The sequence below is a fragment of the Varroa destructor genome, unplaced genomic scaffold (genome assembly GCF_002443255.2).
Source record: "Varroa destructor unplaced genomic scaffold, Vdes_3.0 BEIS01000004.1, whole genome shotgun sequence".
Classification (NCBI taxonomy): domain Eukaryota; kingdom Metazoa; phylum Arthropoda; class Arachnida; order Mesostigmata; family Varroidae; genus Varroa; species Varroa destructor.
In genome coordinates this window covers 26,411,183-26,433,519 of record NW_019211457.1, presented here as the reverse complement: position 1 = coordinate 26,433,519, position 22,337 = coordinate 26,411,183, and the positions used below count along the sequence as shown (strand labels likewise).

The window sequence follows — 22,337 nt, the reverse complement described above, 5'->3', positions numbered from 1 at the left end:
CCGTACAGCCGCCTGTTAACTTAGTATAATAGTCAAGCACTTATCTAAAGCCAATTCAATAGCTCTTATTATACAACGATATTTATGACAGGTCTATTGTCCAAGCATCTAGCACATATCCGGGTTGACCATCAGATTAGTTTAGCGCAACTATTATCAATAGCGTCGACCGAATTTGGCCAGCGTCGATCTCGCTTTTATCCGTTCCGTTTGTCATTTGTATTACTACTGCGCGCTATATAATGTGTGCGTGGCATTAAGGTATTTTAATTGCGTCTATTACTAGGACACAATAATCAGCTGCTTCCATGGCCGTTAGTTGTTGACGGTTGATGATTACAGAAAAACTCTATCGCTCTTTCTCTTTACATTGTTTTTTGTTCCTCTAGCTATTAAAAAAGTTATGTAACAGTTGGCGCACGTTGCCGGCATAGACGTTCAGCGATGAAAGATTGCTCAGGCACTCACCCACTGACGTACACGTACAGCTCGGACGCTGCCCGGCCAACCGCCGCGACGAGTGCTGCATGAACAGTCAACGACAGACCGCCGCTAGTAGAGCGGATACCGTTTCAGAAGGTGGCAATGCGATGCCTCTTACAGTGCCAATTACGGAGACGGATCAGCAGATAGAAGTTAGTAACCACAGACATAATCAGGCTAGAATATAGGACATGTACAGAATCCTACTGGAAACTAAAAATAAATGCACTTTACCCGGCCTGCTGTCGCCGTAGCCTTCAACGTTGCTATGGCTTTTGTCCCTCCAAGAGACGTCCGCATACCGACTCACGGGCAGGTACACAGATGGACGGGGCCATTAGGACCACTGCTCCGATACTAGCAACTGCTGGCAGCCTATCAAACCGTCGATCTGGACAATTAGCACCGATCCAATAAACGATAAGTAACGAGTGCAAGGCTGCCGCGGTCGTAACTATTACGGTTTTAATCATCGCTTGCCATATCGATGCTGTAGTTGATATTGTTGTTTATGTTGGCATGCACTCGGCGACGTTTTTGCGGAACACGTCGACTCGGTGCCAAGAAGCATGACACGGCTAAAAAGGCCAGATCCATCGTGCACGCATATTGTGATCGTTATATCCGGTACGTATGTGTGTATCCGGGTGTATTAAATCGTTGTACGTATAACAGTTTTTTACATCTCGACGCTCTGACGGATTACGATCTGATTCGTTGCCAAGTCTATTCCGCCGTTGTTGGCAATGGCCAGTGGAGATTTTTTTGGCACGTAAACCAGTTTCCTAATGGCTGTCGCCCATTCAAATTTTGTATACGCCTGCATGGTTGTAGTACGTTTCAAGTCACTGTGCTGAACTGTTACTACAGACAAGAGGTACGCCTATTTCTGCCAGCTGCGATTCTCGTGCTCCGGATGCTCTCGGGCGGAAAAGAAGGACTGGGGGAGATATGTTGGCAGAAAAATAGCCACCCCCGAGTTACGATATTATTCGAAATACAACAGCAATAGCAAAATATTGAACGACAAAGTGACATCAAAAATGGGCTAGTGGTAATTAGCTGATTCTAGAATTCTATTACAGATTGTTATGAAATGCGAAATCCTGTGGTTTAGGACACACGTAGAAAACGTTCGTAAAGATGAAAACGGCAACGACACGCTCACGTATATAAAGATACACTCGGATACATCCAGAAAGAATAATTGGTAACACCGACGACGGGTGCGCAAGCCAATAAAGTTAGATGGAAAATGTCAGCGGCGATAACATAAGCAGAGTATATAATATGACCGGGAGGGGGGCAAAATGTTGGTATTGTTCGGTAAACATGCGTTGCTAAGGTACCGCCTGTATAAGACATTGGCCTAAGTGACCTTAGAAGGTGGCGCTAAGGTGACTCACGGAGTGATCATCAACAAAGTGTCTCAGGTGTAGTCGTCCTCTCACGTTTCAATTACGTGAATCGGTATGAGCTTTCCTGTATCGGGCGGAGAACGTACCTTTTGCAGAGATTACACTACTGATCCAGCTAAGTGAACATGGCTGGCAATTCACCATTGGATAAAAAGATCAGCTAGCTACTTCCTTAATGTATAATCAATCCAAAACAGGCGGTAACAAAGGTTGCTCTCTTAACTAATAAGCGTATAGATATTATATAACGTTATATTTTTGCCATTAGATGATCATCGGTCGCACCGGAAGGGGAGCGACCCTTCTGACAGGAAAGTTCGTGCCAAAGTTGTGAATTTACGCGGTTATAGAAAATCGATTTTTATCGAGCGGGTAAATGCCGGTATGCGTTCGCTCGTTTAACAAACGTCTGACTAATCTTTTGGCTAGTTCCGTCAACAAATACTTAATTAACTCAGTAGCGGCTGTGGGGCACTGAACAAAAAATAACTTAAACCGCATGGCTGTCAGGACCCGTGCCAAGCCTGAATATAACAAGCTCGCAAATATTAAGTAGTTCATATATATGTACATATTAATACACAGGTGCCGTTTGACAGACACATAAGCAGGCCTTGATAATATACCACATTATATCTGGAACAGTTGAGTATAGGTTCATTTTAAAGATGGCGCGGGTTTTAGTTGACGCCGTCGCGAATTTTGCTTTTGTGAAATTAATGATTTGAAATCAATTAATTTTAAAATTTACGCCGTGACGGTATTACCACTGTTCTATGCCTGCAAAATACGTAACAGAAAATCACACTGATAATTTTCTGAGATGTTGTATGGTCGCGAAGGATTGCCCTGGTTGTTAAAGAAAAATAATGCCAACTAAGCATGCGCAGTGGTTGTGAATGTATCATAAAATCAGCATAAAGACACAACGAAAAATAGTTAAATATTATCGGGTGAGCATAAATTGTTCTTCTTTGCCTATTGTTGTTGTTACGTGTTAAATAACGCATACTGTAATATAGTCAGCTGCACACCCTTTAATACGACACATCACTGTGCACGTAGAAATTGAGCATAAACAAATCTAAATTAGGGTTTACAACATTTGCACGTTACTAGCGCTATTGCATGACGATGCAGTGGCAATGTACTAGACACGCTTCATTTCAGGCTGGTAGGTCTCAGCTATCTAAAACAACCCTTTACGCTAATAGTACTGAACCTCAAATGCAAAAGATGTTTTTATTCGTTGCTGAGTGATTTTCATTTAGTGGGATGGCTCGCCCTGACATATACAGACCATCAAGAACTCGTCTCCTGCAATGACTGTTTATGGCTCCGTCCGATCATTTGACCGATTGTCATCTACCCGTCTATTGGAAATGTCCTTGATTTACTCATTTGACATGCAACAATAGTGGGACAGTGGGTGCATCGACAAGTTCGTTGTCTTTATTGTTCTTTGTCTGCAACGGGGGTGGTGAATACCGACGGTTTGAGAACAAACCTCGGACACAAAGGACACTACCAGCCCGCACTACACGGCGTAACTACACCGTCCTGAGTACGAATTAGTGTGGATAAGCAGCCGCTATCATGGCGTCGTTTTTTTTTCATCACCGAGGTCGCAGTCTATCTTAGTGACAACAGTTAGTACGTTTTGCCGTGTGTTGCTCCGCGTTACTGATTACTACCAGGTGGAATGGGGCACCCAGATGCAGAAAGGCCGAGAGAGGTGTTTAAGGATTTTTTTTACTCGTTTATACATTTGTCTGCTACTTCTGTCTGTACAAACTGCGTCTTCCTTACCAGCCAATTTCTCTGGTTAACATCACTGTTGTTGTGGCTATGATTGATTCTGCTGTCCCTGAGAGGTTATTGACGTCCAGGTCTTCTACCGGCGGCTTTCGGCTCCGGCGACCTACTCCACTATCGCCATCTTTGCTATTGCTATGATGACAATCTAAACTGTTATAACGGCCAGCCAGCGGCCACCATTCGGGCTATCTTCTTTTCCATCTTCTTCGTCAGCTTCTTAACTGTTCTCTCCCCATAGTGGCTGGGCCTTCGTCATCAGAAGCGTCAACGCCAGGAACTCCTTGATGACGAACAAGAAACCCTGTCACTTGTGCGGTTACCATAGAAACAACATACAAATACGCCGTTCTCAATGGGCTTTCAGGCGGGCTGGGGGCTGCGAAGTTCTGGGGGCGAATCGTTGTTATGAGGTGGGAGGATGTAATGCCGATTCACGGTGACGAAAACGAAGACGACGAAAAAGCCAAGGACATAATGGGAAAAAACGGAGCCGGGGTCACTGCGGCACTTCAACGTTATAGCAGCGGTCGCTGCTGCGGTTCAGCCAGCTGCAAGTAGTCAGAAATCGAAGCACATGTGCCGGCCGTCAATATGGCCGGGCACTCAAGCTATTCCGATGCTGCTACTGCCGCTGGCTACACCACTTGTTGTTATTGTCGCCTTCATCTGTTAGTTTTCAGAAGGGCCGATCAATCAACGACGCGAAGTGAATAGTGAATCGACCCAGCGGTGCTGGCCGTTCGCGGGCAGCCCGAACAAAGCGGAACCTTGGCCCGCTGACGTCGCTGGGGTTCATTGTGAGCGTGGGTTTTGCCCCTCCCCCGTGTCCATTTCCCGAGCCCTGGGACTTTGGTTGCCTAGGGATACACATAGCTCGTCCAACCAGCTAACTGCACTAATGGCAGGGGCAGCCATAGCCTAAACAACAACAACGACTACATCATCACCATCTACGTCGCCATTATTCCAACAGAATAGTTCATTTAGGGTTCTTCAACTAGCGAAAGCAAATGGTTCGCTGGTCAATGTTGTCTCCGTGTGTGTGTGTGCCTACAGATATGGCGTGAGTACCGCCAACAACTGCAACAGCTAGCCTGGGGGCCAGCTAGGTGGCGAGGCAAGAGCGCCGTAACTGTTAACGTCTTTGCATTGCCGCCAGCCAAAGCGGTGGCCACCATTTCTGCGTTTGCAGCACTTGCATTTATGCGTCTGTCCCGATAGCGTTTACGCTGCTATAGCTGATGTTGTTGTCGCCAATGCTCGCCAACGTCAGCGGCAGCACTATTACTACCAGCGGCAAAAGCACTGTTTGGGTAAAACTCCCATCCATCACCAGCTGACACGGCCGTTACGTCGCAGCGGTACGCCGATGCCGCTACAGCGGATCGCGGAAGGATGCCGTCCTTCGAGCAAGGATGTGTTACATAACAGCCAACAACAGCGGCCCCAATACGAGCAACAACACCGACGACGTCGGGGAGCAGCAGACGCAAAAAGCACCAGCAGTTTTTTTTTTCTTTTTTACTACAGAACGGCTGCAGCGGTGAACAGAAGTAATAGAAATTGTGATGATAACAAAGCAAGTGACTAGTAGACATCGGCTTGACGGCCAGATCGACTTCGTCGGTTTGAAAGATGGACGATGGATGGTATCGAGAGAAATCAATGGGGCATATATTAATGTCTAATTGATAAATCCGTCGACCCGTTAGCGACTTATTGGAAAACTACTAACTACCGTTATTATTATTATCTGGATGGAGGCAACAATGACGGTGCTCATACTGAAGCTTGGCTTCATTGAGGGCACAAGCTAGACACGACTGAAGACGGCTCGTCGTTTTTGCCAGTGGCGTTAAACTAATGCAATCTGGTAAAACACCATAAATTAAAACCCTGGTTCTACAGGGTTCAACAGTGATAATGGTTAGAGAAGATCATTTCCAAGTAAGTATTACCAACGTGGGAAAGAAGGTAGCGAATAGGAACAAGTGTAACATGCTCTTACGTAACGGAGATTTTGAATGAGCAGTAAATGAAAACGACTGATTTTTATTTATTAGTTGTATCATTTACGTGTAGTTCGTGTGACAGTCTCCAACAATCGGTCTAGTCCAACAATTTCTAATAGTTTCTAGATTGCCAATCTCAGCGTACAATGTTATTAAGTGTAAACACTTTTAGTAGGTACATACAGTATGGCTAGTGACATCAAGAAAATAACGTTCCTCAGCGTAATATACTACCTATGGAACGGGGAATTAGTTCAAATACACCCCGCTGAATGGATACGATATTTTTGTGTAGAGAAAATGATCATACTTTAGAAAGTTCTACCTGAAGACAAACTCACCTAGTTTACTTAGTAAGACACATGGTTATGCAACTTCAAATGATCAAGTGCAACACAATATTAGCCATTAATCAAAGCACGGTCTGATCGTACTCCCTCAGAAGCAACCGAATCTTAGATCTGACTAATACCTAAGCTTCACTTCATCCTGCAGTCTGGCAGCCCGTTTGTTTGCACGCATCGCTAGAGTCGCCACGGTCAAACTGAACACTTTCTCTGTCTGCATTGAGAGCTTAACAAAGAACCTGAGAGTACAGATCCTTCTTGGACCACACGCGTATAACATACTCATGTTTCGATTTGGACCTCTTTTTCTAAAGGAGTCTCGAGAGCCTCGTCATTTTTTTTGTACAGCAGCTTTCTCGAGTGCGTAGGCTTCTCTTATAGGACCCTTTCGGTTGCGTCGGGGCCTAATCGCACGAATTGGAGTTCAGTGGCTGAGAATGTTTGCGCAGTGAGCACATGCCATCGCTGAATTGCTATATCGCTAGGGTCATCCCGCTGCGCTTTCTTCATGACATTCACTCCCAAGTAGGACTAATGCTACGAGTGTTAACAATGGTTGCGTGGCTGAAGATGAGCCCCCACTGACCCCCCGCCGTCTCGAATCCTCCTTCTTAGGTCGTGCCGCATAGTTTCTCTCTCTTGTGGGAGCGACAAACATACGTGACCTATACGCGAAATTTGTGATTAATTCGATGCCTATCAAGACACCTCAAGACAAACCTCAAACCGCCCTGAGCTTAACCTCAAATCGCACCTTGACCTTCGGCGTCACCTCCTCAATCCGGTCTTTTTCAATCGCGTTTTTATTTCGTATAATGCATACATGTGCTACTGTTCAACACAAATCACTATAATATAATATTCAGACGACAATCAAAAACAACGGTGAGACAACATGTAGGTGAGAATACATTGTGGACGAAGAAATTGCCATTATATAGAAGATGCGTAAGCGTTGCTTGTTGAGACTGTAATATTTATCTTAGCTCTTTACAAACCTCATAGTCTCCAAGTATGTACTGTCAATCGAAAAGTAAACATGAACGTACCGAATCAAATTTTCTGATGTACATAAATGCGAAAGACAACGCGATTGAGATTAGGGGATATCTGTCCATAGCGGATTTCTGATCGTTGTCTACCAAAAAAAACACAGGTAGTGAACGACCAGTTACAGAAGACGCAACAAAACGCCTAATCAACAGACCGCCATAGATAACAATAACAATGTCCTTCCACAACATCTATCAGTATCAATCATGAGCCCTAATCTGTGCCCGCCAAATGGGTCCATCCCCACAATGAAATGTAAGGGGTCGATGTTTCTAAACCAAGCTAGATTTTTTTGTATCATAACCAAACATCACATTGAGCAACCGTCTGTCTAGTAAGAGTAGCGTGTAACAGGCACGTCAGCACGTATGTAGCGAGGGGTAAACCGCCGTAAAAAATCGCGCCGCGGCGTTCCACGTGATTCTCCGTAGCAGTCCCGCATTTTTCTCTCGAGCTATTGAGCGAAAAGTGTATCTCTATTTATATCCCGACGATATGTGTCCCGTCTATTAAAGAGGCTACCATCTTTTTCCGCACCTTTTTCTCAAAACGGTGAGTACACACTACACACCTCATCGAGGTGCAGCTCTTCCTCTGTGTTCTCTTTTTCTGGTAAAAGAGGTAGCAGTAGCGAGCACTAGGACTTACGTACATTTGACAACGATGTCTCGAATTGGAGACGTCTTCATAGGTCGCTTGAGCTGCGCGAACACTCGGCTAACAACCGTTTTGCTACTGCAAAAAAAATACTGTATCCATCTGCGGTATACGTAATTATAAGCGATGGCTTTTGAGTCGTGAAGCTCGCTGAACGTCGCCTACATTGAAGCGTTTCGCTCCGCTCGTGTAGTCTTCGAAAGACGGCCGGGGGCTGACTGCTACTGAATGACTGAAGAATGGTCAGATAAGCGCCCCGTTCCCCCGAAAAGCAGCAGAGGAACGCAGGAGTGAGTTCTGCCCCCCGGAGGCAGAATGGTTATATGGTACACCACTTAGGAGGCACTCCGGCAAGGGGCATAGCAATTGAAGAAAACAGAAGGCGAACGCCAACGACGCCACACTACACGTACAACAGCTTCGATATGTAAAGAAACAAGTACAAGCCGAGTTTAGCGTGTAGCTCTCTGTGGCCACGATCACGTGAGTACAGTACCGGTGGTATTAGCAATAACTAGAACCTCAAACCTCCGCAGTGCCGGCGCGGCTCCAACAAGCGACCGTTCATCTACCATGTACATGTCTATACCTCTGAATCCGCTGAAACCGTAGCCCAAACAGGGTCGGTTCATTGTTCGTCATACGTCAAGAAACAACAGCGATAACAATAATGACGATGGCGACAACAACGCTTGCTGCTGCTGTTGCGGCCACTATGGACGCAGCGGCCCTGAGGCACCCCCGGCATGACGAAGCCTCGGTGTTCTGTCGCTGCCTCCGCCATAATGATCAAAGTAAAAGACGGACGTTTGTCACAGGAAACATGTCCCTCGAGACGCGAGACGAGAAATGTTTGAGCCGAAGTTATGCCCGTTCATGTATAGATATGCGTGAGTGCTAAAGCCTCACCGTGTGTGGACTTCGTACTTGTACGAACGCTGTGTCTTTTTGTGTATGTATGTGTGTCTCTGACGCGAATCTAGCCGTCTTCCACACCTCAGCAGATGTAACACCTATTGCATGTAGCCTGTGCATCGATTTCTCGTTCTGTGGCTCTGGGTACGCCTGCATCGACCGCTGCTGTTTGCTGGTGTCCGTTCCTTAGCCGACGACAACATCACCGCTCCTCGTCACCTCGCTCGTTCTTGATTTCTCTGTTGTTTTCAGCCAGTTCTTGGCTCTTGCTTGTGTGCACAGCGTGAACTTCGCTGAAGTGGCAATTGCCGATTAATGCTGGTATTGAATCTGCTCCTGTTACAGTTGCCGCTGCCGCCGCCGCCGCCGTCATTACCAAGCGCGTCCGACAAACGTTACAAACAGCATTTCTATTAGAACTATTTCATACGGGCGTAGCCAAGTCTTACCATTAGCTTTGTGTGACTCCTCTAGCCATATGTTTGTTTCTCTCCGATTATTTTGCATGATAGAAGGGTAGAGTACGAAGCGGCCGCTCCGTCGTCACGGTACTTCGTGGCTGCTTATGAATCTATCGGGAACGTGCGTTCCTTTGTTGCTGTACGGCCTATACTGAACTTACTGTTTCATCTACCTTCATTGCTTGCTTATGGCGCCTGACCTATTTTATTAGATTTATGTTTCAGAGGGTGTATAAAACAACGATGATAGATTTCGTTGCGTTTGTACGCTGATTCGTGTGCACCAGCCATTCTATTGCGACGGAGAGTTAGACTGCGCTCTTCACGCGTGCCAAGGACAACTTAGTAAGTCGACGGCACTATCATGCATTATGTGATAGTGATTAGACGCAAAGCAACGAAGATCTCGTTAAGCATACCTTCCTTGCATGTCTGGCTTCTGTTTGTTTTTTCTTTTTTTCTAAATGTAAGCAGAATTTGTACACGTATGTATACATACATACATACATATATATTCCAAGTGAGAAAATGCCTCGATACATTGTAAGTGCTTAATCCATACGACGTTACTTTAAATTCATTTTCAATAATATAGTATAAAGAAAAGGAATTCAGTCTAGATATAACGGCTAACACGGCAGAAAATTAAATCGTCATTAAATATTTGCTGTAGAGATCTTCTTCAAGAGATTGAAAATATTATCAGTCTGCACCGAGGCCACAATAATTATCATTTTTAAATTGCAAATTGTCTAGAGAGTCGAAAAATTCAAGAGAATCGTGGCTAGAGTGAGAAATAAAACCTTAAGTGATCTACTAGAAACGGATCTCTCTTGAAGTATGTGTCGATGCCAGCGTTTCCGTCAATGGCAGTACGTATTTGACCATACTTGTACATACGAGCTATGTCGAAGACGACCTGTACATATAGCGTCTGTGGAAGCATTGAGAGAACATAGACGCGTTAAAATTGCAGCCGGCCAGGATAAGCATATTTCTCGTGGATTATAGGAAGGGTATCTATTGATCTACCTGTACGCTAATATATCAGCTGGCCCACAGGACAAGTCAGTTTCCTTTCGGTCTAGTTCTACTGCCCGAACATTATAGGACAGCCAAGTTAAATCGGCAATATTCATTACCGGAAGAGCATGTGGAATGGCGGGCTAATCTGTTTCACTTTCCTACCCATCTACGATACAGCAGAAACATATTCCAAGCTAGATAAGATCGAAACATAGGGCCGTCAACAGCTTTCGAAATTGTCATGACTATTAGACGAGCGTTCCCAGTCTTCTTTTTTCGTTCTTTTTTTGATTCGCTGACGAAACGACTCAGCATTTGCCAGCTGAGATCCTCATCCGAGTGACCACGACGATGACGGAAAATCTACGGAACGCCACACCCAATTCGTAAAACCCGGATCTCAGCTCTGCGTGGATGGTTGATTTTGGCCGAACTGACTGAAAGGTCTAGCAATCACCCGACAGTCATGGACAATGATCTCATACGACATTTTCATATGAGTTCACAACTCCCAATTTGGAATTAAAATCCTTCCGCATGCCACGAGATCACACTGAGCGTGTGGAAAACTGCAAAGTTAACCTGCCAAGTGGTAAAAGCTACTGAAGTAGTCGAGTCCAAGTGTGTCACTTATAAAATCCATGGGCTCGTAGGTGCAGTCCAATGTCAGTACCTTCCTGACGCATCAGCTATCTTCGTTATTTGTCAACGTCGAAAGTACGATAGCATCCGTGACAACAGCAGCGGCTGTACACCCCCTCTCGAACGAAAACTCAAAAATCAATACATTCTCTACCAGAAGCACCAATGCAGAGTTATTCGACTTCTGCCTGGCTACCCTCACGATAGGGTCCGACTGGGCCCCATTCCGTCCGGCCATCCGCTTTGGGAACAGGATTGGTCATGCGTAGCCCCGCTATGCATTCAGTAGTCGCCAATGTAATAATGTCAGTTGACTAACAATGAGTTCTGAGCGCACAGTTCACAAAAAAAAATCACTCTCGACGACGACCATCGTTCAAGCTCATGATTTTGCGCGGGACGACGTGACCGCTGAGTGGCGTTTTCCGTCGTGGATTCGACCGTGGTCAGCCAGGTGTGAACCTAAATCCCACTAAGTAGAAGTCATAAGCAGAAACTGTTGATGGCTCAAGAGGATTGTTCGAAGGCTTGAATGTCGAACCTAGTAGCTAGCGGGGTTTGTCGGCCTACTAAGGTTCAGGTCCTTACACAGAAAAATTGTACATTATTTAATTCTTGTATCGCCTAATGAATCACTATTTTTCGAAAGTAATAACATATGAGAACATTAGTTATACAAGGTCCGTATCGAACCTATGGAGTCGCCTTATTATCAACAATTTCCAGTTCGGTCCCTGACTAATAGTTTTCTCTATACTTGCTCGTGAAGTTGCTTGATATCTTACTAATATCACTCATCATAATCTATTGAGCTTAGACCTATCTTGACAGTCACCTCTCCTCTCTAAATGAGAATTAACCACAGTTTACGCTATGGTCTCAGTTCATTTTAAACAATACAAAGCGATTAATTATAAGACAATCTATCCATCTGAGTACAAGATTTAACCTCACGAAGGCTAGCATAGCGGAATAAGTTCATCCCTGATAGCTGCCGATATCAGTGTGGGCGCGCTTGTATGATTCCACAGTTATTGACAAATGTCAAAGACCACAAACTGCCCAGCTCTTGCACGTTTATATTCAGTACGGCATGAAGTGCGGCAGTATGGCCGAGCACTATAGGCATTCTAAACAGGCATTGAGATGCACCGGGGTTCAACTCTAGATGGCATGTATACGTACCTTTTTCAGAAATCTGTTCACCTAATTCGCGCACTCCTTCAACCAATGAGATCTCTGCATCCATACTGGGTTATTATGTACTTGTTACGACAGTGGGAAACATTCAATTGGTAAATTTCTTCAGAAATGTCCTTTGAGCCCTTCAAACATCTTTGTTCAAAGCTTCTTATTCAATTATCAACTACTAAATAGTGTAATAGTTAATATATATGCCGATACCGTTTCATAGATTGGCTAAATCCATGGCATCAGCTGAACGAGGGTGCATGGGGCGGTTATTCTTCCAAGTCGTTAGGTCATGCCCATAAAGTGTCTTCTATCATTGTTAGTGTTGCTGGCGCTCCTCTTGTTGTTGCCAAGGGCCGTTGTCTTTTAACATTGGCTGTAGCCTTTTTTCTTCGGGAAACTCCTTTTACGAGCCTTACCCGTTATTACCAGAGCGATAGCAGCCTGCGACCGTAATTCTGCCATGACAATGTCATTGTGAACATCGCAACAGAATCGCACGACTATACCTTGTCGTTACGATGGCTGCTGCGCGGAACCGGTGTTCCATGAACCCCGATTGCTTCGTAACACGTCAGCTCCGACCACCGTTAAGGCCAACAGCAAAGACAGGATCAACATCGACTCAGAGACGTCATTGCCGTAACAACAATATAATGGTCCTGGCAATTCTGGCATTGGTGGCCATCTTTTCGCCATCTATTGCTACGGTCTATCTACTCGATGCACTGTCTATTGTGTTACCTTCTCTGATATTACATCTGGATATCTGGGCGCGGATACTCATGCGCGATAAACGTTGTGGCAGTTGTAGCAACAAACATCAAATCAAAGCTGCCGCCAGTGCTGCTGCTGCTGAAACAGTGGCGCAAGCATTAGCAGCAGCGCGAGTTACTGAACGATCTTCAGGAATCTTCGTCGTCTGCTGCTGCTGTTGTTGTTGTTGTTGTTTACTCTTGATACTGGTCTTATTACAGCCCTAAGCCAGTGAATCTTCGTAGCCACCGCCTTTGTTACCTTTGTCAACAATTTTGTTGGCGTCATGAAGTTCTTTGTCGAGAAACGTGACGGTCAAACAGGCGCGTCATTGAATGTCGTGGCAGTCAGACCGATTGGCGGTAAAATGCACACGAGGGGTAATTGTAAATATGTGTTGGTCGGGTGCATTGTATAGACTTCTATCTGTGCACGTGTGTGTGTGTGTGTGTGTGTGTGTGTGTGTGTGTGTGTGTCTGTGTCTCTGCGTGTGCGAGGGGTCTGTGGGTTCGTGGCCGTGTCTGTGTGGATATGTTAGTTCGTTTGGATTGAACAAAGACTGCTATTTAGGACAAGTCCATGACGACGAAGCAATTTCAGCATAATCTTAAGTCTGTAACAGTGGTATCCCTAGCGGCGGCCGACAAAATCGATGTTAAAAGCACCGACGAGAAATGTTAAACAACGCCAATGAAGACGATTAACAACCACTTGCCCTGATCATACGTAGCATATCAGCCTACCTGCTTCTTGCCTGCCCGTTTGCCGTACCCAGCTTAGCTGTGAGCTTTATATGCTGTTTCCCGACAACAATGAGATAGTGGAGACTTTTTCTCGATGTTTTAAAAAAAAAACTGAACCAACAAATCCTCGCTACCGCCGACGACCAAATCAAGTCTTTATAGATAGAAGCGACCCAAAGCCGGCACCATCACCTCAGCCGTAATCTGTCTCAACATACTAACTAAACGCAAATTGGGTCTGACCTTCCGTTCATCAGCGATTCGGCCCCACTCGCCAAGGTTACCTGTGTATGATTATACAACTCTTTGTAGCCACTGACGGCGCCCGCAGTTGCGGGCAGCGTGACGAAGACAAGGCAGGCAGACGGCCGCATTGGAGCCGGGGTCGCGCTTAAATAGCCTGAGCAGTGTGAAAGCCGCGGAACAAGGCGAAAAAAGCAGGCCGAATTAATTGGCACTTCATCATCAACAGTTTTAGGTGTGGTCTACAATTCATTGCAGAATATGTAGAACGGTGGGAGATGTGCCCAATTCAAATATCTGTCGCTTTACCTTTACATTCATGATGTCGTAATTTTCTATATAAGTCACACTTACGACAGCGTCTGCTTACCTGTGATGATTGAAATACTACGAACCTTTTATGCTATTCTCACCTAAATTATTCCTAGTTTATCTATGTCATTATCATTATCATCATCATCGTCGCCGTCGTCGTCATCGTAAAAATGTGTCTTTAGATTTTTCGTTGCATTTGTTTGCTATGATGTCCGTCGATTCAGGTGAAAATCTGTCATTCATCCGCAGTGAATCAGGCTGAGTACGGTTCTGGAAACCCAACGGGTTCTGGATGAAGTGGCCTGCAATATGCCTGATAAACTGATAACATCTACAAACAGATGTCAACGTTAACAACAATGTAGTTAAATGTAAGTCGAGATGTGATGTGTTTGCCAATCTTTCATATTTTTATGACGCACAGAAATCCCTTGACACCGAAACACCGTAAAGAGATAAACGGGAAGTTAGCAGAAACAAACTAATACCTAACATCACTTTCTAACAGATGCGCTTTCGTATGCTAAAGCTACTCATATGGTCGTATGGTTACAGAGCGCTGATTTTTTACGGCCTACACCAAACCATCCCAGTAGTCCTAAAACGGAGCTAAAAGAAGTTGTCTCAGTACTATTGAAAAACTAGCCTTAAGTAAACATCTCATTCGACAGCCCGGACGCTACACGACAAGTCAGCGGTATATTTCCTTTTCCTGCGTTATTTTACGAACATTTACCTTCTCTTCATCTCTTAATCTCTATGAGCGCCTCTTTTTTCCCGGATTGGGCTCCTTTACATTCTACCTTCTTGAATGCCATAACCACCCACCCGTCTGTCTGCTTCTCGTTCGCATAAAGAAGTTACAACACTCGTCTGATCGCTGATCATAATGGAACTCCTAAACCATGTGAACGACGAATGCCTTCGGAGTTCACGTCGGAGAGTCGGAGCAAGGGGGCAGCAGATTCGTGTTGTGCTGCTAGTTCGAGAGACGCCGCACGCAACGGGTTGTACGAAAACGAATAAATTCCTTCGGTTGTGCTTCCCGCCGCAGTCCTTCCGTCGAATACATTTCTACTTCTTTCTACTGCTGATCGTTGTTTCCCACTGTGATCTCTCAGAAAACAGAAGCAAGCTCTTATCGTGTCATTCTTCTGTAGATCTTTTCCGTCCACTTAGCTTTAAACTACAGTTCGCGTCCTAGGTTTTATTCGGATATGTGCTTGCCTTTATATTTCTGGGGGACTATAAGGCGAGGGCAGGGGTGGGGGCGACTGTATGCATGTATGTGTTAGAGCTTTAAGGGCATTTTTTTGGGGACGGCAGCAATAGCAGAAGCAGTAGCAGACAACGGAGAGTTAGCTCGAAGGTGATTAGTTAGACAGCATCGGCCTTTTCGTTCAGTGCTGAGTTTTGAACTCGAAAGCTTAGGTTTCACCTCCCGCTGGTGCTTGCGGCTGAACGGAAGGTAGCGCAACTCGTACTAATTCCCATTGCTTAGTACAACCTACTCTTTAATAGCAAGCGCGCTTCGTTTGCTTGCTAGATTCAATCGTAACCGAAAAGTGTCACTGTCGATTCAGCTTTTTGAGGGATCGCCGAAGCGACGCCAGTCTCTCAGAGTTCACTTTTCCAATGGCTCACAATAAAGCTAAAGTGAAATTTAGGTTCGGATGAGAGGTAGTCCTTATTTAACCTGGGTTTACTTTCGTCTGTGTTCCAAAGCCCAGGTGCTTATAGTGAGTGCACTTGTGAAGCAGTGCTTCGCAGCGCTGCCGAAAGTGGAACTCAAAACATTTATTTACCTAACCGCGCCGAGATCCACTCTTTAGATGTCATTATTCAAAGAGGATGACTGTTAAAGTTGGATTCAGCATGTTCATGCATATACACAACTACAGGTTTACGTGCTGTATAAGCGGCGGCACAATTCCTTGTTCTCCTGAATATGCCAGTTTGTCAACAATATATGAATGAATTCATACATGCGACTATACTCTATAGAGTACCTCTTCCTACGACACAAGGTAGTGCGAAGGATACAGCGGTGCGAGTGGATCCGAAGGTGTCTTCATTCGTTTGGAGTGAGAGCTCATGCAGCCAGGCCTGCCAACGTCTGCATATTTTCACCAGGTGTATACGTGAGTCTTCCAAGTCTCTGGGTCTATTTGTCTGTACCGGTACATATGTGTTTGTTTGTCTATATGTGTCTGTGTGTGTGTTGCGGTCTGCACCTGAATAGCAGCAGCTGCAATAGGTGAAGGTTGCAGATGACTATGGCTCAACGAGCGGGCAATGTGCGATCAGCTGAACGAAGCGAGGTGGCATGAAGATTTGTGCGTACTAGCTACGTTTGTTATTAACGCTTCTACAATGGCGACTTGCCAGTGTATCCTTCTAGCTGGCACTAGCTTGCGCTGGGTGCATGCCTGCTATTCCTTACAGGCTTCATTAAGCAACATATCGACATTTCTCGGTTTCGATTTGAGTAGGCCCGGATGGAGCTTTTACTAGTCGAGCGATCTCTTATTTCTCCCTATACCCAAACCTTACTTCTGATGCTACATCCTGAGGCGTAGGTCCGTCAATTGTCAGCTGGTGTCAACACGACCCTTTCTACACTCTCTCTCGGCCTCTCTAAACTCTTCCCGAAGTCTGCCCAATAATTCTGGCGTCCTCGCTGCTGCCGCTGCGGCTGTATCGATCCGAGGGGAAACGAGTGCGCGATAATCATACCTCTATTAACCGACCAACCGTGCGTCCCTCCAATCAATCAATGCAGTTTGACAGCTGTAGCCACTTTAATCTCAGCTTCGATAATTTCAGCATCAATATAGTACTAGTATAACAGCGATAGGACAAGCATTGCTTGCAGGTCTATGTCGAGACGTTAGCGTCAGGCGGGTGCCTTAATAGCTCAATAGATAATCAAGTCGGCAGCTGACCGCTGTTGATATCACGTGAATGACAACGGCCCTTGTGCCTGTCTATCGGCCTGTGCGCCTGTGTCGCATCATCATTCGCGCATAGTCCCCCGCCATCGGTAGCCGCGTCTTCGATCGATTTATGCGACTCATCGCATCCCTGTTCTAATGACTATTTTCAACTGTATGTATTAATTCTACAGATAATCACAATATAGTAGAATAATTATAGAAGAATAGTGGTTATCATAACATATCGATTAGATCAGTTGTATGAACTGTAGAAGTTGTTGCAGCCGTAACGATAACATATACCTTCCGAAAATATCTCTAGCGACACTGGCATTGTGCCAAGTGTTACACGCGATAGAATACGACATCAACAAAACTCGTGAGCCGAAACAGCGGCAAATTCATTTCGTCATGAAGCGCTAGCTTTCGTCTGCCGCGAGTCCTTCGGGTTATCAGAAGTCGGAAAACGTAGCAGTAAGGCAATGGCGTATTTGATCAACAAAATTACCATGACATATTTGTCGATACAAAGACGGAGTGCGATCAAAATCGTTGGTCAGTATAAAATAAGATGGGGGGACGTTTTTGTCCATTTTTCGTACGATGGTACGATACACTGGAGGTAAATGTTATGACAATATCTGGCTGAACTATACTGACGACGCGTAAAATCCTCCGGTTTTTTGGTGTACAACTGATTGAAAAAGATGGGACCAACCAGCGTGCAATATTAATACTAGAATGATGAAATGAAGCGTGCGTTACTACGATTGCTATGATTCACTGACTACGAAATAATTTTATATTGAAGTTTAGTAAAAACCTCCAGCGTTTTTTAAAACGCTTTTCAACTACCAAGCAATTCACATACAGCAATTAGTATTTATCTAACTAACTTGTACGTGTAAGTTAAGGCAGCGTAACTTCATAGTCTTGACATGTCTGGGTATCGTGACCACCGTTTCAAATGAGCCATCACAGAACATCGTTGTTAACGTTTGCCCCCATATGTGGCCAACATCTTTCGTTGGCTAGTCGTCGAACTTCAAGATCTACCGCAAAAAAACAACTTATTTCTAGACAGAAAAGTCAAATGAACAGCCGAGTACGCGATACCGTTCTCTCAACAAATAACTTGTTTCTCAGCGGGAGAAAAATAAATGCAGGCAAGAAATCCTTCGCCTTTTTAGCAGGAGATATCTTTTACTCCTGCCGTACCCCTAAAGTAAAGAGCAGATGCATCCTAAAACGGTCAATGTCACGTAACAGCCTGCAACAAATCGATAAAGGTAGGATTGTAGCTCTTAAGCGGGAAGCGGCAATCTCAAGGGTATTATAATGATTTCTGCAGCTTTATTTGTAGCCATTTGACAACGCAGCAAATGACACACGAGGTGAGGCCGTGTCCGTGCCTGCCAGGTTAGGTGTGTTTGTATTTAGTGCTAGCTTGACGTACAATCGACAGTGACGAATTCTCGAAGGCTGCCGACTCATTGGCTAAGTGAATGCTAAACTCGCCAGTGATCAACCCCGCTGAGCGTGACTGAAAGAAGAGGGTGCCATCAGGCAGTCTGCTGACTAGTGGTTAATAACTGTAAAGTCATAATGAACCTATTATAAAGACGAAAAACAACTAATTGCTGCCTAATGGTGAGATAGCGAGTCAGGGTGCAACTAGTCGTTCTGAATAATCTTGCGATGCAGGTAGAAGACGATAGAAGATAGCACGTTTGAAGTTATGATTTTCGTAGGTCACTAAGCGAAACGTACAGAGGGTCGTGTTCCAGCTCTGGATCTGCCCGTACAAAAAAAAAAATGGTCGAACACGGTATTTTCACCCGCTAGGAGCGACGTTATCGGTCAACAGGAATATTCACTCTAGAAAAACTATCATTATTTTTTTCATATATTTTAGACAAAAATATTAAGCAACAAATCGGATATGAATCACCTTAGCTCAAACGGTTCATGTGATCCTCATCTAGATCCACCCCCAACAACTATCTCTATAATAGCTCAATGGAATGCTTGACCATTTTAAACCTAACAGATATCATTACTTTTCTACAAGCATCCTTCATGACTAGATTAAACCAGTTTCAAAGAACTTTATATCCGCCGGATGTTTTCATCAACCAAAACTCCCCTCGAGAAATTTAACCACTGACGACGGGCCTCGTTCTATGGCTCACGCTCATGCATATGGGTTTTTAGCGGTCATGTGAATGCCCAGTGATGTTCCGTTCGTCTTCTTGGCCTTTCTCAAGATCTAGCCGAGCAAGCCACTCGTCCCTCCCGCACCCCCGCCCCGCAGACCCCTTTATTGCCACCGCAATACCATTAACATATACTAGTTACTTTTGGCCGTGGCGATAACGGCGACAGTCAAGTCTCAAGCTGGGTCGGCCCGGTTTAAGTTAGGTTAAATGAGGCGAAGCTGGGTTATATTAGGTTGCAGGCGGACCACCCCCGCCTTCGACCGAAGCTAGCTGACTTGATATCTAGAGCATCGAGGCAACAATAGTAAGTGATTTTTTGTTCGGCGAAGTTAGGTCGTCCATTTGTTCGATCGCAACAGTTGAGCTGCGTGAGTCCGGCAAACTAGTATATGCCATAGACGTAAGTATGTAAGAAGTTCTTCCCGCTTCGTACCTTCGCACCCGCTTCTATGCTGCGTATTCCGCTCGTCTATTCCAAAGATCCGCCGCTCAATTGTCTGGAGGCTTACTCATTGTGTCTGGTTGGGGGGTGATTCCTCCCCCGCTGAAACATTCTACTGAGTATCACGCCAGGGAGCGCACCAGCGAAGCGCGTATTGAGAACATACGACGAAGGAGCAACAAGAAGAGCGGCTGTCGTTCAGAGAAGGGGATACAAACGAAACTCAACGAAACCCTTCGTCAGATCCTGTCGCCCCTCGTCTCAAGAACCGTTTGCTTAGTGTCACCAATCCGAGGGGCGGCAAACACGGTCATGCCTTCGGTAACGTTCACTTGCACCAATTGCACATGCTCATGAGCGAGATACGGGCTCGCAGCACCAAAGGCGACATTCGCCGGCCTGCTGGGGATCGACTGACGGGCTATCAAGACTTGTTCATGGATGGAGTGAGAAGGATGACGACCAACGTCGACAGCGACAAAGAATCCTCACCTAGCTGCCCTTAAAACTTTTAGCACAGACATTTAGGTCGAACAGCGCACATCAGAATCACTATACTGCGAACAATAAAAGCGAGAAAGGTAAAAACAGGTAGGAGTAGTTTGAAACACTTTGAAGTTTTACATTTACAAGGCTGCGCAAGAAGTCAGCGTTGCGAGATTAAAATGCTGCTAGCAGGCTTTGTTATAGGCCAGTAGTAACTGATCTGACACATCGATAGATGCAAGGAAACATCAGCAGTCGCAAAAATTAAGCCATTGCAATTTAACAAGGCGATGCAAGATTGATATGGCTTGACATTTACATGTGGTTTGCTTCAACGCCGTGCAGTCTCTTGTCTTCCTAATCTTCTCGCACTGGTTTATCCTTAGGGCCGGCACGTTCCAGGCAGCGGATGCGTATGCATTTTTTTTTCCAGTGCGGTGTTATGATAATCGTAGACGTGCGTCATCGCTGATTCAAGTATCGACGTTGGCCAATGATCACGATGACATATTAGTATCATGCTGTTTTGAAAAAAAAATCATAAGCCTGGCAAGGACCTACCCAACTAGATCTTCTAATGGTAGGTAATTTTGAAGACTTCTTCATACAATAAAAATGGCCTGGAGCGTGAAAAAAGTGTTTCTTTTTAAAGGGGAACACATTACAGCCCGTACCATCCCTCTAATCTTGGTAGCGCGTCTTGCGAATGAAACAGATTATCTGAAGCTACTTCGACACTTTCCTTAGAACCAACCTGAATAGGATGCGGAGGATAAGCCGGATCCAGAACTTATTGAATCGCCCGTATTGCGACGTTCCCCGGTAGGATTTTGGTGATCTGGCAGGTGGTCTTCGGGGCTGGGTGACCTTTCTGGGGTGGGTGATCGAGCGCGCGGAGCCAACTGAAATGGCCCACCGGTAATGACAGATACGCGAGCTGGTGGTGGAGTGCCCGCTGGTGAAGCGGAGGCACTCGACGTCGACATCTGAGGAGATGGGCACTTGTGGGGCTCGGAGTCTGGAGAAGATGCTCGATCGCTCCCACCACCGATGCTGCTAGCGTTACCTGTTGAGCAGCTCTTTCGATGGAATTCGATGACAGGTTGGCCTGGAAAGGCAGACATGAGACGAACGTTATTTTAAACTACTTCGTCGCCATTCCAGCTATCTGAACAAAGCTTCTGACACTGCGCTGGTTCGAAGGAAGTGTACTATACCATTTCGAGTTTCTTGTTTTTTGTTATCAGATCAGATATAGGAGCGAGTGCTTAATTACTCGCACTCAGATCAGCTAAGCTGATTTGTCACTCCTTTGGGCATTGTCGCTTTCGTGCATTTCCAATATTTCTCTAGAGCAATGCTTAATGGCAGGACTGTTTAGTATATCGTTTGAGTATTTACTAAAAATGGCATATGTCCTTTAGGAAGTTTTCGGACGGTAGCTAACACACAGAACTCTTTGCTTTGCTTTGCCAACCTAACAGAGTCAATCAGCGGGTCCGTATTTCAAACTGTCTGAACCCCAAGACACGCCTACATAGAGTAAATGAGATCGGAGTTAATTAGTTTCCTCCTCATAACTCGATGTGCAAGAAAAAAAAACCAGTGTTTCCCTTAGCAGATGCCACGCGTAAAGGCAATTAGCCTTGGATCTATTACTACAAACAATTCTATCTCACTACGTATACATTCAATCAGTAGATACAATCAGAAAGAAAATATCCGCAAGTGCCAAAATGGACGATAATGAATTTCCGACAATATTCTATTGTTTCATTGTACTAATTCAGGTAATAGCGATATTCGAGTCGCGTATAGTGTCAACATAGCAGTCAATTGATGAACGGTGTCGCACTAAATCTCTACAAGGCCTTTTTTGCTTTTTAGTTAAGCTGCTCTTCCGCTAGAGGAGGCAGGCAGTATCTAAGTTTGTCGAAACACATGTATCTATGCAACACACAGATGTTGCAGGCTCCGCTGTTTTTGCTCGATGGTGCAGTATCTATCTATTATTATCGAAGTATAGTTATTTTCTGTTCCACCGATCTTGTTCCTAAGTAGCGCTACTCTTTGCTTACATCATATCTTCCGTTCTGCTGATTGCTTGCCGCTGTCCCCGGATTGGCCATTCTGCGCACGACATTATATTTACGATCACCCAGACACCCGTAATA

General features: G+C 45.1%; 1 protein-coding gene across 1 annotated transcript in view; it reads right to left on the bottom strand.

Moving 5' to 3' along the window:
* Positions 1-21,271, bottom strand: part of LOC111249456 (uncharacterized) — a gene marked incomplete at its 5' end in the record, with an annotated part of 68,904 nt that extends 47,633 nt beyond the window's left edge. The window contains 1 exon segment of the mRNA XM_022803344.2: positions 20,918-21,271. Coding sequence (XP_022659079.2) covers positions 20,918-21,271 — 354 coding nt within the window.
* Positions 21,272-22,337: the final 1,066 nt, after the last annotated feature.